At 35.2% G+C, this 15,896-nt stretch overlaps 1 protein-coding gene across 1 annotated transcript; it reads right to left on the bottom strand.

Annotated features, from left to right (window-relative positions):
* Positions 1-13,392: 13,392 nt before the first annotated feature.
* On the bottom strand, positions 13,393-15,896 carry LOC116133750 (MDIS1-interacting receptor like kinase 2-like). The gene is made up of 4 exons (XM_031419438.1): positions 15,643-15,896; positions 15,414-15,500; positions 13,591-13,841; positions 13,393-13,505 (listed from the first exon to the last, which is right to left on the bottom strand). Exons 1-4 carry the CDS (start codon positions 15,894-15,896, stop codon positions 13,393-13,395), a joined length of 705 nt encoding a protein of 234 aa, XP_031275298.1.

Genomic DNA, 15,896 nt, shown 5'->3' with positions numbered 1-15,896 from the left:
GAATCACTCCGTAAATGCCATCCCTCATACTATCTCTCGTCTTTCTTTATGATCGACCCACCCATGACCATAAGCAATTAATTGATCTAATTTAGAAGTCACTTATTGAGCAACAAGTAAAAAAATTGTTGACCAAATAAGAGGATTTTGTTCATCCTCTGTTTGCTACTTCACAGTCACGCTGAAGAAGCTTATCATTTGTATTTGTCTTAATCTCTCCATCAAACTTCCCTCATTGAATAATGTCCTTCATTTTTCTTCTTCTTTTTTTTTTTTTTTTTCTCTGGTTTCAGGTTTCTTAGAATGCCTTGTCCCATCAACTAGATAGAAGGGCTTAGTTAGCTTTGTCTCCGACTCTCTTAACGTCTCCGTAAACTATGTAAGGCCTATTGGACCCCCATTAAAAATTGTGGCAATTTCCTTTAAAGTCCATATGAGAAGAAAGCCCGATATCATAGTCCATAGATCATCATTGAAAATATATAGGCTGCGTATGACTATGCCTTAAGAAGATTATTTCGATAATCTAATTTTTTAATCCGTTGATTACCTTATTTGGTTAAACAGATAATAAAAGATTCCAATAATCTTTTATTACTCAAGTGATATGAAATGTGATATAGGAGATTATGTGATTATCGACTTAGAGGGTGGTATTTTAACCTTTAAGTTATTATTTAAATTTCGCACCTGCACTTTTGAGTGAGAATTGAAAAACTAACTCAAATTTGTGTAGTTATGATACTTTTAAAGCAAAGGTCTTAGTTTAGATTTTAAGATAACTTATAATTTAACGTTACTTATGATATGACAAATAAATAGGTGAGAGTAATGCTCTCTCCTTTGCTCAAATAGTTATGTCATTCGGCATATACATTTATACACAAAAGGTATTAATAAAATATCCCTTATTCAAGCAACAAAGTATACCGAACTTTCAATACAGCTGACTAATTCTCTGCTAGCTACTTCGCTTTTGGAAAAGGCTAATGTTATTTGTACAAACTCTTATACAAAGAGAGTTTGTACAAATTGACATGGCATGTCACAAAGCATGCCATATGATATTGGAACACACGTAATTTAATGTCATATTAATGTTATATGGGCCCTCATGTCACGTGGCACTCACATAATATGTCACGTCAGTTTGTACAAACTCTCTTTGTACAATGAGTTTGTACAAATAGCTTTATACTTTGGTAAATACTTTCCCCTTAAGCAAGCTTCAAATTTTATTTGATTTTCTTTTAAGAGTTGTATGTATGTATGTATGTATGTATGTATGTAGGCAAATGAAACAGTGAGATGCAATTAATTTTTCTATAACACTTCCTGTTGTGATGTGGCATTGACTTATGCCTAAGTGGAAGTCAACCTATAACTTGGAGTGGTCAAAGTTATTTGTTAAAAGCTAAGGGGCATTTCTGGCTTTTCCTATTATCAATAAACCTAATCTAAATTAGGTCTTGTTTGATCGAGTTTTCATTCTCGATCTTTCTCTCTTGGTTACAGAGAGAGAAAGGTTGTTACGATTTTGGGATGTGCTAGAACTTTGAAGATCGTTGATGGAATCAAACGGTGGTGGTAGGTCTTAGATGTGCTTTCTGTTTTCCCTTTCATCTTGTGTATAAATCTCACTGTTTTCTGGTTGTTTGGTATGTATGAGAGGAGAGGAAACATCTGGGTTTTGGGTGTATTCCAGAGGGTCCTTTCTTGGGTTTTGATATGTGGAAAGAAGTGCGCTGAAATCTCTGTAAGGTTTTCTTATTTCTCATAGTGAATCTTTCTTATTGTCCTGAAGAGTGGATGTAGGTAATCTATTAGATTACCGAACCACTATAAATCCTGGTGTTCATTATTTTCTCTTCTGCTTTTACTTTATTGTTATTACTTGTGATTCTGTTTGCTTGGATTGAATACTGCACTCTTGTTTTCGAAATTGGTCTCATGTTTAACACTTCCCTCTTCAATGATCAATGGCCTTGATATCTTGCTCCATAGGTGTAGAGCATAGCTCTCCCTGCTTAGCTCAACCGCCATGTCTTCCGCCCATTTTGATTCTTGTTGGAAATTAAATCAAGTGTCTTATGTTGTTAGTCTATTTCATTATAAATAATTGTTATCAAAATAGATAGATAACATTAGTATTTGATTTATTTAATCAGTGTTAATAGCTTTAATTAAGTGATATTAGAATTTAACTCCTATATAAATCAATGTATTTATTAGTTTATGTGTGAGAAGAGAATAATACGAGGATAAGTTTTCTTCCTCCTTCTCATGTTACGTTGTTGCTGGTTATTTTTCTTTTTTAAATTTCTTACAGTTCTTCCTTCGTCGCGGTTTTCTTATAAAGCCCAGATGTGCCTTTTATGATCAGCCTAGAAATAACTGTGGAAAGCAGCCCGGTCCATTATGCACCCAGTTGTTTCCATTAAAAATTGTCGCATATTCCTTTAAGTTGGTATTTGATGGAGAATTCTAAGAGAGATTGTAAAGAGAAGGTTTTTACTAAGATTTTTGCTTTGTTTTTCATTCTAATAATAGAGGAATTTTTATAGTCCACTGTTACACCTACTTTGAAGTGGATATTTTTACAAATATGAATCTCAACCATACAACATAAACTAATGCAAGTACTACACATTAATGTAACCCTTAATCATGGCTGAATTCACCTAAAAACATCACATAAACACTTAAAAAAAAAAAGCNACTATAAATCCTGGTGTTCCTTATTTTCTTTTCTGCTTTTACTTTATTGTTATTACTTGTGATTCTGTTTGCTTGGATTGAATACTACACTCTTGTGTGGAAATTGGTCTCATGTTCAATAAGTGGTATTAGAGCTAGGCTTCTTTCTAGCACCTAGGTTTTATTCTGGGTTGTGAGATTGATTTTCGAATTTGCGGTTGTCTAGGTTTAGATCTGTTTTTACAATTACGAATTCTTGACTTAGGGTTTTACTGAGTCTTGGGAATTTTTTTGGGGTTTTCACACTCTTAGTAACTGTGAGATTTAGGAACCTAGATATGTCTAAGTTTGAAGTAGAAAAATTCACGGGGGATCATGATTACGGGTTATGGAAGATGAAGATGAAGGTTGTCTTAGTTAAGGATGGATTGTCTGCTACTTTAGAGGGCGAGGATAGCTTATCGGTGTCTTTATTCGAGAAAGAGAAGAAAGATTTGTTAGATAAAGCTTACAGTGCTCTAATTCTAGGGTTGGGGGATAAATTCCTACGAGAGGTTAAGAAAATGACTACACCAGCAGGGATTTGGGAAAAATTAGACTTCTATACCTGTCAAAGTCTTCTCCTAATAGATTAGTTTTAAAAAATAAATTTTTCAGTTTTAAAATGGATGAAAACAAAATATTAGGAGAAAATATGAATGACTTTATGAAACTAGTACAAGATTTAGAAGGTCTTAGTGTTAAAGTTGAGGATGAAGATCAAGTTGTGATACTTATTAATTCTTTTCCCAAAATGTTTTCAAATTTTGTTGACACCCTTAAGTATGGTAGACAAACCCTTAAACTAGATGAAGTAGTAGTAGCCATTACTGTTAAAGATGCTGAATTTAAAAAGGAGGGTAAGCTAGATGGAGAAGGGCTTAATAACAGAGGTAGGTCTAAGAAGAAGATGTCAAAGAAAGGTCATTTTAGGGGTAGATCTAAGTCCAAATCCAAGTTTGTGAGGAAGTGTTTTCACTGTCATAAGGAAGGGCATTTTAAGAGAGACTACCCAGATAGAAAGAAAAGATTATGAGAGAAAGAGGCTAATGGCAGTGTAAATATAGCTTTTGATGGATATGAAAGTTCTGATGTCCTAGTAGCTTCTGATAGAGAATCTGAATCTGAGTGGATTTTAGATTCTGGATGTACTTTCCAGATGACTCCAAATAGGAGTTTTTTGATGAATTTTAAGAAGATAGAATCAGGTAAGGTTCTAATGGGGAATAATGCAGTGTGTAAAGTCTTAGGCATTAGAGATGTCAAGTTAAGTCTTCATGATGGCAATTCCAGAGTCCTTATAAAAGTTAGGTACATATCTAAGTTGAAAATGAACCTAATCTCCTTAGGCAGCTTAGACTCAAATGGTTTTAGCTAGAAGGCTCAAGGTGGAGTCCTTAAGGTTACTAAATGATCTTTAGTAGTAATGAAAGGAGAGAAAAAGAATGGCTTATATGTTCTAAATGGGTCAACTGTTACTGGAATAACAACAGTGACCTCACAGAAACCTAATAAGACCTCTATATGGCACAAATGATTGGGACACATTAGTGAGAGAGGATTGATAGAGCTAAGTAAGCAGAATGCTTTAGGAGGGGATAAAGTAGAGAAACTATCTTTTGGTGATCACTGCATTTATGGAAAAATGAGTAGAATTAAATTTGATTTTAGAAAACATTGTTCAAATTCTATTTTAGATTATATTCACCCTGATGTGTGGGGACCAACCAAGTATCCCTCATTGGGAGGCTGTAGATTTTTCATCAATATAATAGATGATTTTTTTAGGAAAGTCTGGATCTACTTCTTGAAAACTGAGGGAAAGGCCCAAAGAATGGAAGGTTATGACAGAAAATCAATCTAGGAAGAAAACTAGGAAACTTAGAACCGATAATGGGTTAGAATTTATCAATGAAGAGTTTGATAGTTTATGTAGGGAAAGTGAAATTCTGAGGCATAGAACAGTAAGACACACACCCCAGCAAAATGGTTTAGCAGAAAGGATGAATAGGACCATTCTAGAAAAGGTTGGAAGCCTATTATCCTGTTCTAAATTACCCACCAGGTTTTGGGCAGAGGCTACCCACACAGCTGTTTATCTAATAAACATAATACCTTCCTCAGCCATTAATTTGAAAACACCCATGGAGAAATGGTCTAGGCATCCTGCAAATTATAGTAACCTTAGGGTTTTTGGCTGCACTGTGTTTATTCATGAGAAATCTGATAAGTTACAACTAAGGGCTATTAGATGCATTTTCTTAGGGTATCTTGATGGCATAAAAGGGTACAAATGTTGGGATATTCTAGGGAAAAGGTGCATTGTCAGTAGAGATGTTAGGTTTAATGAGGATGAGCTGGGTGGTTTGAGTCAGGAAGAGAGTGACAATACTGATAGGACAAAGATGTTTAACTTGGACCTAGGTGGAAAAGTTTCAAACCTCAACAATTCTCATTCAGAGTCTCCACAAGAAAACCCTTAGGTGGATGAACCTAGCCTAGATGATAATAATGGTGATGAAAATGACCTGCAAAATTATCAATTAGCTAAAGATAGAGAAAGAAGACAAACTAAACTACCTAGTAGATACTCACATGCTGATATGGTAGCTTTTGCCCTTCAAGTTGCTGAAGAAATTGATAAGGAACCTAGAACAATTAAGGAAGCCATAAATAGTAGAGATTTTAGGCAGTGGAAATTGGCCATGCAGGAAGAGTATGATTCCTTAATTAAAAATCAGACCTGGATTCTTATTAACAAACTTGAAGGCAGTAGGGTTGTTAAATGCAAATGGACTTTCAAAAGGAAGGAGGGTATACCAGGGGTAGAAGCACCTAGGTTTAAAGCAAGGTTAGTGGCAAAAGGCTTCACACATGTTGAAGGGGTAAACTATATTGAGATCTTCTCACCAGTTGTGAGACACACCACTATTAGAATCATTTTATCCTTGGTAGCTCAATCTGGTTTAGAACTAGAGCAATTAGACATCAAAAGCTTTCTTAAATAGGGATTTAGACGAAGAAATTTTGATGGAACAGCCTGAGTTGTTTGAAATGGGTTCTAAAAACCAAGTTTGCCTTTTTAAAAAAAATCCTTGTATGGGTTAAAGCAATCACCTAGGCAGTGGTATAGGAAGTTTGACAGTTTTATGGTGAATGCTGGTTTTGTTTGAAGTAGCTTTGATGGTTGCTTTTATTTCAAGTGTTTGTATGGTGAATGCTACATCTATTTGGCTTTGTATGTGGATGATATGCTTTTAGCTTGTAAAGACCTTTATGAAATTGCTAGATTCAAAGAAGAGATGAGTAGACAATTTGAAATGAAAGATTTAGGGCAAGCTAGAAAGATCCTAGGTATGAACATTGAAAAGGATAGGAAAACTGGAAGACTTCTGTTGTCACAGAAAGAATACGCTAAAAAAATCATAAAGAAGTTTAACATGTATGATTCTAAACCTGTCAAAACACCATTAGGTTAGCATTTTAAACTTAGTACAATCCAATGCCCAGAAACAGAAGAAGAAAATAGGGAAATGGCCTGCATTTCATATCCAAATGCAATAGGGAGTTTGATGTATCTAATGGTCTGTCCCAGACCAAATTTGGCTTTTGCAGTCAGTTTTGTAAGTAGGTTTATGAGTAACCCTGGAAAGAGTCATTAGGAAGCTGTAAAATGGGTGCTCATATATGTAAAGGGTACACTGTCCACTAGTATTGTTTACATCAGAGGGCAAAATCAGGTGAATCTTATTGTAGGATGTGTGGATGCTGATTATGCTGGAAATGTAGACAATAGAAAATCCATGACTGGTTTTCTGTTTTTCTATTTGGGATAATCTGGTTTGCTGGAAGGCTAACTTGCAGGCTATAGTTAATTTGTCAACTACAGAGGCAGAATATGTGGCAATTACAGAAGCAGTTAAAGAGTCAATGTGGCTCAAGAAATGCTTTATGAGATAGGACTAAATCAGTAGCAAGTTCCAATCAAGAGTGGCAGTCAAAGTGCAATTTTTTTGTGCAAAAATCAAGTCTTTCATGAGAGGTGAAAACACATTGATGTCAAACTACATTTTATCATAAATCTGATTGAAGATAAAGTCATTAAGGTGGAGAAGATTCCTGAAAAAGAAAACCCAGCAAATATATTCACCAAGTCTGTTACTTTGGACAAGTTAAGGCTCTTTAAGAGTTTTCTATATATTGAAGAAAGTTAGAGACGTTTTTCAGGGCAGTAATGAATGGCAAATATCAAATGCCAAGGTGGAGATTTGTTGCATGTGGCATTGACTTATGCCTATGTGGAAGTCAACCTATAACTTGGAATGGTCAAAGTCATTTGTTAAAAGCTAATAGGCATTTCTGGCTTTTCCTATTGTCAATAAACCTAATCTAAATTAGGTTTTGCTGGATTGAGTTTTCATTCTCGATCTTTCTCTCTTGGTTACAGATAGAGAAAGGTTGTTACGATTTTGGGATGTGCTGGAACCTTGAGGATCGTTGATGGAGTCAAACGATGGTGGTAGGTCTTAGCTGTACTTATGTTTTCCCTTACATCTTGTGTATAAATCTCACTATTTTCTGGTTGGTTTTGATGTATGAGAGGAGAGGAAACATCTGGGTTTCGGGTGTATTACAGAGGGTCCTTTCTCGGGTTTTGATATATGTAAAGGAGTGAGCTGAAATCTTTGTAAAGTTTTTCTTATTTCTCATAGTAAATCTTTCTTACTGTCCTGAAGAGTGGATGTAGGTAATCTATCACTATAAATCCTGGTGTTCCTTATTTTCTTTTCTGCTTTTACTTTATTGTTATTACTTGTGATTCTGTTTGCTTGGATTGAATACTACACTCTTGCATGGAAATTGGTCTCATGTTCAACACACAATACCCCAACATATCACTGTAACAACTTAATCCATAAAAATAAGAAATTATGGGATTAAGAAGCGGGAAAAAGCTAGGGTTTATTGGTTTAAGAACCCTTATTTTACTTAAAAAGGTTAATAGAATAAGTAATTGAAAGTCACCGGTTGAGTAAAAACGAAGAGTGGAGAGTGAAGTGGTAGCAATTGTTGATCTTCAATTCAGATGAGTCGTATTTGAAATCGATTGTAACTCCTTTAATGCCAAAAACTTATTCTTCCAAATGAATCCTGCATTCACTTTTCGACGGCAAATTTTCAAACCAAACCAAACAACCTTTAATCAGTTGTTACTACCAAATTATCAATAGATTTTTATTTTTATTTTTTATTTTTCCTTTTTTTTTTTTGAAGGTTTTTAATAATGTAAATTGGCCATATCACTTCCTAGATTCAATTAAGCACCAATGATAATAGGGGTGAGCAGTTTCGAATACCCTGTATTTTTTGGGGGAAATGGAACTAGAATTGTATAGTACAGGTTCCCAAAAAAAGGAATCGGAACTGGAACTTGTCGGTTATAGTTCTTAAATTCAAGGAATCGAAACCTGAAAAGCAGGTTCCAGTTCCTTACCCAGGTATCCTGTAAAACTTATTACCTCCTATTAGTTTAAAAAATGACAAAAATACCTTAAAAGTTTACAAATGCACCCCTAACAAATTAAGAAAACCTACATTTAATAGTTTTCAACTTTTGATTACTTATTCATTTGTGTCCAATGTGACTCATAAATCTTTTGATCTCGAGGCAACACTTGAATTCAATCAATTCATCACAATTCACACAAAATTTCTCAATCAAAACCAAAACCAAAACACATATAGGTTTCAAGCAGGTTCCAAGCTGAGTACCCGTTTTAGGTTCTTTTCCCAAGTTTTGATTCTGGTTTCAAAACCTATAGGAACCGGAATCAAAACCGCATAGTGTTTATTCCAATAAAATGGAATCGAAACTTACCCGCATAGTGTCAGTTCCATGTAGGTTCTAGTTTCGATTTCGGTTCTACCCACTACCTGTACTCACCCCTAAATTATGCAACCAGACTTCAAGGGTTTTGGAACTGTTGAAGATTGAATCTTTTTGGTAGAACAAGAATGTCGGCTAGAGGACTGTGAAGATGTCTAGAAGAAAGGATGCATAGCGAAAGATGAAGCCTGTTAGAGATTGATTTAATTGCTCCCAATTCCAACAGTACGTATGAGAGCAATTTTTATTGTTTCAACACTCCTCCAAGAACAGTGGATGTCAGAGAGTGATGTATAAAATTAAATTCATCTATAATGAATCTATATGTTTTCTAAAAGTATTAAGTAACAAGGAACAGATTGACCGTTCAGAAGATATACTTACAGTTCAGAAGCACAAATCAAAATAACAACTCATCTAACAATGTCAATCGTACATCATGCCGATTCATGATCTTTGACTTAAACAACAATAAAAACATAAATAAAATAAAGAACAGACATATTATTGACACAAACTAACATGATCTATAAACAATTAACAAAAGACCAAACGTATTGTTGACACCAATTAGCAAATTGCGATGATCCACAATTGAACATGTGCCCCTTTTATAACCCCTTATTTAGACCTTCCGAATGCCAACGCAATTAAATACGAAGACAGTTTTCCAATGTCAATACAATGCAGTAAGTAATAGCAATCCAATACACATGTATACTTGTTATTAATTCACATCTTTGGAATTCCAATGCAATGAAATGCACATGTATTATTATTATTAAATATTAATTATAGATGACACAATAAATACCAACCTAGCGTGTCAAGATAGAGCAATTTGACTGTCCAATGTGTCAAAATTGAGCAATTCTAGATTTCCAAAATATGCCACATGGCGAACAATCCACATAAGTATTCATGGAAAACAACCAGCATGGGTATTCTTGAATCTTAGAGTTAAGAATATCTCATTAAACCACACATCCAACGTGGCAAGAGAGAGCAACCCTAAACCAATTTTACCTTGGATTTGGAATACCAATTCAACAATTAATATCTTCTACAACATCACTAATAAAATTCAACCACATAACAACCACAAATCCTATGTGTCAAAATGGAACAATTCTACGAGTTCCAAAACGTGCCACCTAGTGAACAACCCCCATGGGTATTTAGCTTTATATATATATAGATTCCTTAGGGTTCTATCACTCTGCGAAAATATTTTAAAGCAATTCTTGAATCAACAAAATAAAATATTTAGAAGCACTAAACATATATGCCTCATTGTTTTTAGATTAATAGATTGCATATTGAAAAATAAAAATAAAGACGATTGCAATTAATTCATTAAATGAATGAATTTACTATTGAAAACAAATAAAATAAAATTGAAGACGACATTAATTGAAAACAATACAAACTCCAATCCTTGTGGTCTCAACCAAACTACTATCATGGGTATGTATTTGAGTATGAGTCCATCGTGAGGAATTCCAACATCATCCAAAAATTGGCCGCTCTTCAATAATTTTGAAACAGTGTATGCTTGAGCCTGATCCTTGCTGATTCCTTTAGCACCAGACCACTTGACCCTCTTACCTCTTTTGGAATGAGGGCCGCGATTCCCATACTCGTATTATATACAAGTGTCTTGAGCAGAATTTTCCCTAAAGCTAATAAATCCTTCTGGATCAATGAAATCGCCCATGGTATTTTCCAGGAAAATAGTTGTGGCATAGTCTTAATTCCACGGCCTATCTAAGTACACTTGGGCCTTTAACCTATCAGGGAAGAGCTTCTCATCAGGGACAATGGTCCAATTGTGGATAAACATTGCAGTGGTTTGTTGTCATATTCTTCTGACTTGAGCTGCCACCGTGTACTTTTCATCGTTATTATTGGACTTCCTAAACATGAGTGGAACTTTGAATAATGGCGGTGGCATCACCAAAGATAAGATCAACAGTGCCGAAAATTATACAATTACGATAAAACTGTCGATAAGCATGGGTGTACAAAGAGGTTTGGTAACCATCAATCTTGTAGTTGAAGATAGCTAAATAGTTAGATGCAACACGAAGAGCCACGGACTGGTGTCCATTAGAGCTGGCTGTGTTCACGAATCCCATACTCTTGGTAATGAACCCCGTTCTTATCGCCGTTACAAGGGTCTTACAGGTTTGGAAACTATTATGTCTAAGAAATCAAGGCTGACATGAGCTTATGTCAACAAGGACCAATCAAAGTTCAAGAAGGCTTTGTGCCATCCAGACGCTGCCACATCGCCCAAGGACAGAAAGAGTATGGTTATCATCAACTTGGTATGTTCAGGTTTGGTTTGTGAGTGGCTTAGAGTCACATCATGGGTCGAGGAGCTTCTTCATGTCGCTCCGTGGATGGTTGCCTTTCAACACTAATTCATATCCCTCCCGTGGGGATATCACTGGGAATTGCTTCAGTAGGTTCAGTCGGGTTAACCTGAGGGAATGCAAATCCCCCAGTTTTCTTCGATGGCTTTGGGGACTAGCTTAGCACTTTGAATGTGTGGGTCATTGGTGTCAAAATCAAGCATCAATAGAAACTTACTGAATGTGGCAATCTTCCAGGTTCTGAAGTCTTGGCTATTGCTCTTGCTACCCAAAACAATGGTCTTGCTATTTCCATTTCCATCACCATACATGAACAAATTATGTTTTTTTTTTTAGACACAATAATGCTTTCATTGTAGATTTCTTCTTAACGTATACAACAAATCGGCCTCGTAAGTGCTTTGGGTAGGCATCAATAGCTTCCTAAATGTTATTGTAATCCCCACTGCCATTTTTAGGCACTACAGTTTGTAGTGGCTCATCATCCTTAGCCACAGATTTCAAAAGCTTATGGTTTGAAGCCGAGAACCAGGAGGGATATTCATCATTGTCAAGTGTCAACTTTAAAAAGTCAGCGATTATATCATTATTCTTTTGGTTTCATTTTACATTTCAAAAACAGACAAAAACCTTTTAACTGATCTGTTTTATGATATGTTTTGAAGAAATAATGCCATTTCCCCACTAAATTTCTTAATAGACCCATGTTAATACTAATTCTTTTAGATTAAAATATTATTGTCAATCAAAATTACATTAAAAGGCTAATATAACTTTAAGTACCTGTACGCCATTTTTTTCTTTAATTTATTTTTCCACCACAAACTAACAATTTTTCTTAATCATCATCACTTATGAAAGAATTTTTTTGGAGTGTCTAATTGTTGAAAATTTCCACATATGGGATCTCACCATAAAATTTGTTATAGATTAGCTCTATATCCCTCAGGTTTGGACAGAAACCAAGAAATTCAGATATATTTCCAACAAGTTCATTTTGTCCTATGAGGAGTTTAATCAGGCTCTTGCAATTCCTCAAGCTTTTAGGGACCGGGCCTGAGAAATGGTTGTCACTTGCATATAAGTGCTAGAGTAAACCAGCGCTGCAAATATTACGAGGCAAATAACAAATGATTTGATTGAGAAAAAAGGGAGCGGCCGAAGGTGAGAAGAAGAATACATCCACAATAATCAGAAAAACAATACTTCTTGGAATCAAACACTCATACATAAAAATAATGGAGAAATCTCACAAAGATATACTGTGCACAATTTACTATAACAAACCTGCTCCAAATTCAATCTTTGTCGTCCAAAATGAAGAGGCTTGAGTCAAGAATATACCAATAAAATTGTAGCTGAATCGGACCACGAGAGGTTGTTCATCCAAGGCTTGGTTGAATCTATTACTAACCCCCTATTTTCTCCTTTTCTTCTTCTCACCTTCGGCCGCTCCCCTTTTCACCTCTTTCTTTTCTTATTTTGCTAATACAAAATCTAACTTTAAATCAATTTCCTACAAAAAATGGACTTTCTCAATTTTTCTTGGGCCACCCTTTGGAAACTCGAGCTTAACACCACTTTGATGGATATGCTTTAGTATGAATTTTCTTTGCCATTTATTCTCTGAAGGTGACATTCTTTGAAAGTAATTATTTGTTCTTTGAAATTCATTAATAATTCAAAATCAACAATATTGTGCCTGAAATTTTCAGGACTTAATTCAGAACTTTTATACAATCTATTGACAAGTCAAGTTTATGTGACTGCTGTCAGACACAACTAGTGAGTCAGTATTTTTATAACATTAAATTATTTAACCACTTTAAAAATGTTTTTAAATAAATAATTAATTAATTAGCTTTAGATTCTTTGAGAATCCGCTTTCAGATTATGAAAAGCTACCCCAGATTAATACTGCCTTAGTCACTGATAAGAACACAAATTTTAAATAAGAATCAGCAACTTGTAGCTAGTGCAAACTATACTATTTCAACCGCTAATGGAGAATTTATGTAACCAATCACTCTCAAGTCCCAATGTTGCTCAATTAAAAAAATATATAGAGAAACCAGATTTATAATCTAATGTGATTATTTCAAACAATTGATTCAAAAACTAGACCAACCTTACAAACAATTGATTCAAAAACTTACAAAGTAGTTTGCTGGAAATTTATAATCTAGCGTGATTACTTCAGAAAGAATAAGATTTAGTTGCAAAAAAGATGAGACATAATCTGCATGGTTGGTCTAGACTATGGGCTTACATCTAAGCATAAGAAGGCCACATCGATGATGGAAATCAGTTTATTTTGAACTTCCAGGGAGGGAAATAGAAGCCTTGGATCCAACATATCATCAAGTTCCATGTTCATGTTTGTAGATGAACCTAAAAATGGGGCGAGACATCTCCGGGATGCTTCCCTAGGATGACTTCAAGTATCAATACTCCAAAGCTATACACATCACATTTCTTGGTCACTGTCATTATGTAAGCAAGCTCTGTGAAGTGAAAGAAATATGATGTCTTTATCATTGATTATCTAATAAGGGTATTGTAAAAAATGATGGTGAAGGAATTATATACCTGGTGTAACGTATCCATATGTGCCTGCAAGTTGAGTCCAATTAGATGAATCTGGCTTGAGAAGCTTAGCAGTTCCAAAATCTGAGACATGAGCTTCATATTCCATATCTAGCAACACATTCTTGCTTGATATGTTGTGATGGATAACTGGTGAGAAGCAATCATGATGCATGTAAGACAAAGCATGTGCCACACCTTTTATGATATTCACTCTCTTACTCCAATCTAGTCCTATTGCTCCTGCTTCGTTGCTCAAAGTGCGGGCAACTTACCCCTTTTGAGATACTCATAAACTAAGAATGAGTGTCGAGAATGGGAACAAAAACTAAAAAATTTCACAATATTTTCATATCTTATCTCTGTTAATGCCCTTATCTCACTCAAGAACTCTTTTTGATCAGCTATATTACCGGTATATAGCAAATGGATTTTCTTAACTACTACAATATCCCCTGGTGATAACTCAACTTTGTAAACACTTCCATGACCTCCCTTCCCAATTAAGTGACTGGCATGAAAATCCTTAGTCGCTACTATGATTTTTTTCACACATCTTTCTTCCTTTAAAAGTTGATATCGAGAGAAATTCTTCATTATTCATCGTAATTTCTTTATCTTCTGAGTGTCTCTTTGTTCTTCTGGAACTAAAGAGTATATGGATCACCACAAGCAAAAGAACAAGAGCTCATAGAAGAGGGAAAAAAAACTTTAAAAAAGATTATCCAACCCTTGTGCAACCTCTATTTTGCCACAGGTAATAAAGTTCTGCAAAGACATCGCAGCCCTCTAACATCACCACACAAATCTTTGCTCCCTTGTAATTCTTCCGTGGTATAATTTTTAAATGCTATAGAGTTTGGAATTGCACCCTCCAACTCATTGTTGGATATATTAATTCTTGACAGTGCAACCATATTTTCAAATTCTTTCGGAATGAACCCACAGAGATTATTTTTTGAGAGATTGAGCTTCTACAGTATCTCCAAAACACATATTTGAGGAGGTATCTTTCCGCTGAGGAAGTTATGACTCAAATCCACCTCTGTAAGTTGACTTAGCTTCCCCATCTAAGGAGGAATTTCTTGGGTAAATTGGTTGTTGCTCAAATTCAATCTGTACATTTTCAACAAGTTCCCTAGACTTTCGGGGATTGATTTGCTCAACTTGTTTGTGGACAAGTCAAGACGGGTAATTCTGATGAGGAATCTAATTTTCGGAGGTATACCACCAAAAAGTTGGTTCCTATTCAAAATCAACTCCTCTAACAGACTCAAGTTTCCAAGTTCTTTTGGAATCTCCCCAATAGAGAATTTTAAGAAAGATTAAGTCTACCTAGTTGAGTTAGGTTTCCAAGCTCAACTGGTATGCTGCCAGATATATTGTTCTCTGTGATCTTTAAGGTGCATAAATTTGGACACTCTCCCCAGCCAGATGAGACTTGACCATAAAACTTATTTTGGTTGAGATCTAAATATTCTAGGTGTGGATAGACACCAAAATCTTCAGATATGTTACCAACGAATTGGTTTTGTTCCAGGCAAAGTCTTTTTAGGCTCGTGCAATGTCTCAAGCCTTCGGGAATTGGACCGAAAAAATTGTTGCTATTCATAGTGAATTTTTGAAGTGAACCACCAACACATATATTATGGGGTAACTGACCAGTGAAGTTGTTGATGTCTATTTCCAATTGAGTGAACATGAAATTTCCTATTTCCTAGGGAATGGTGCTAGAAAGATGGTTATCACGAAGGTACAAAATCTTTAATTTGTTTAGGTTTTTAAAGGAATCATGCATAGAACCACTGAGTGGATTTTGGCTTAACTCTAAATCAACAAGATTTTTCAGATTTCCTATTTTAGGGGGAATGGAGCCAGAAAGTTGATTATTATATAAATGAAGACGAAGGAGGCTTCTCAAGCCTCCAAGAGACGCTGGAATGGAACCTAAAAAATTGTTGCTATGAAGACTAATACTAGTGAGAGACTACAAATTTCCTAATTCCTAAGGAATAGAACCAGAAAGATGGTTGTGGAACATACAAGACTTTCAGCTTTCTGAGGTTTCCAAGACTTGATGGGATTATACCGGTTAAGCTATTGGTATCGATGTAAAGTTCAACTGGATTCGAGAGGTCTCCCATCTCTGGGGGAATAGAACCAGAAAGTGAATTATTAAAAAGATACAACTTAGCAAAGTTACTTAAATTTCCCAAAGAAGCAAGAACTGAACCATCCAAGCAACTCCTGTATAGAGCCAAATCACTAAGAGAACTTAGTTGGCCTATTTTCTGTTGGAATTGAACCAT

Source organism: Pistacia vera, unplaced genomic scaffold (genome assembly GCF_008641045.1).
Source record: "Pistacia vera cultivar Batoury unplaced genomic scaffold, PisVer_v2 Contig274, whole genome shotgun sequence".
NCBI classification, from domain to species: domain Eukaryota; kingdom Viridiplantae; phylum Streptophyta; class Magnoliopsida; order Sapindales; family Anacardiaceae; genus Pistacia; species Pistacia vera.
Note: the sequence above shows the minus strand (reverse complement) of the source record. Positions and strands in the feature narration are given on the sequence as shown.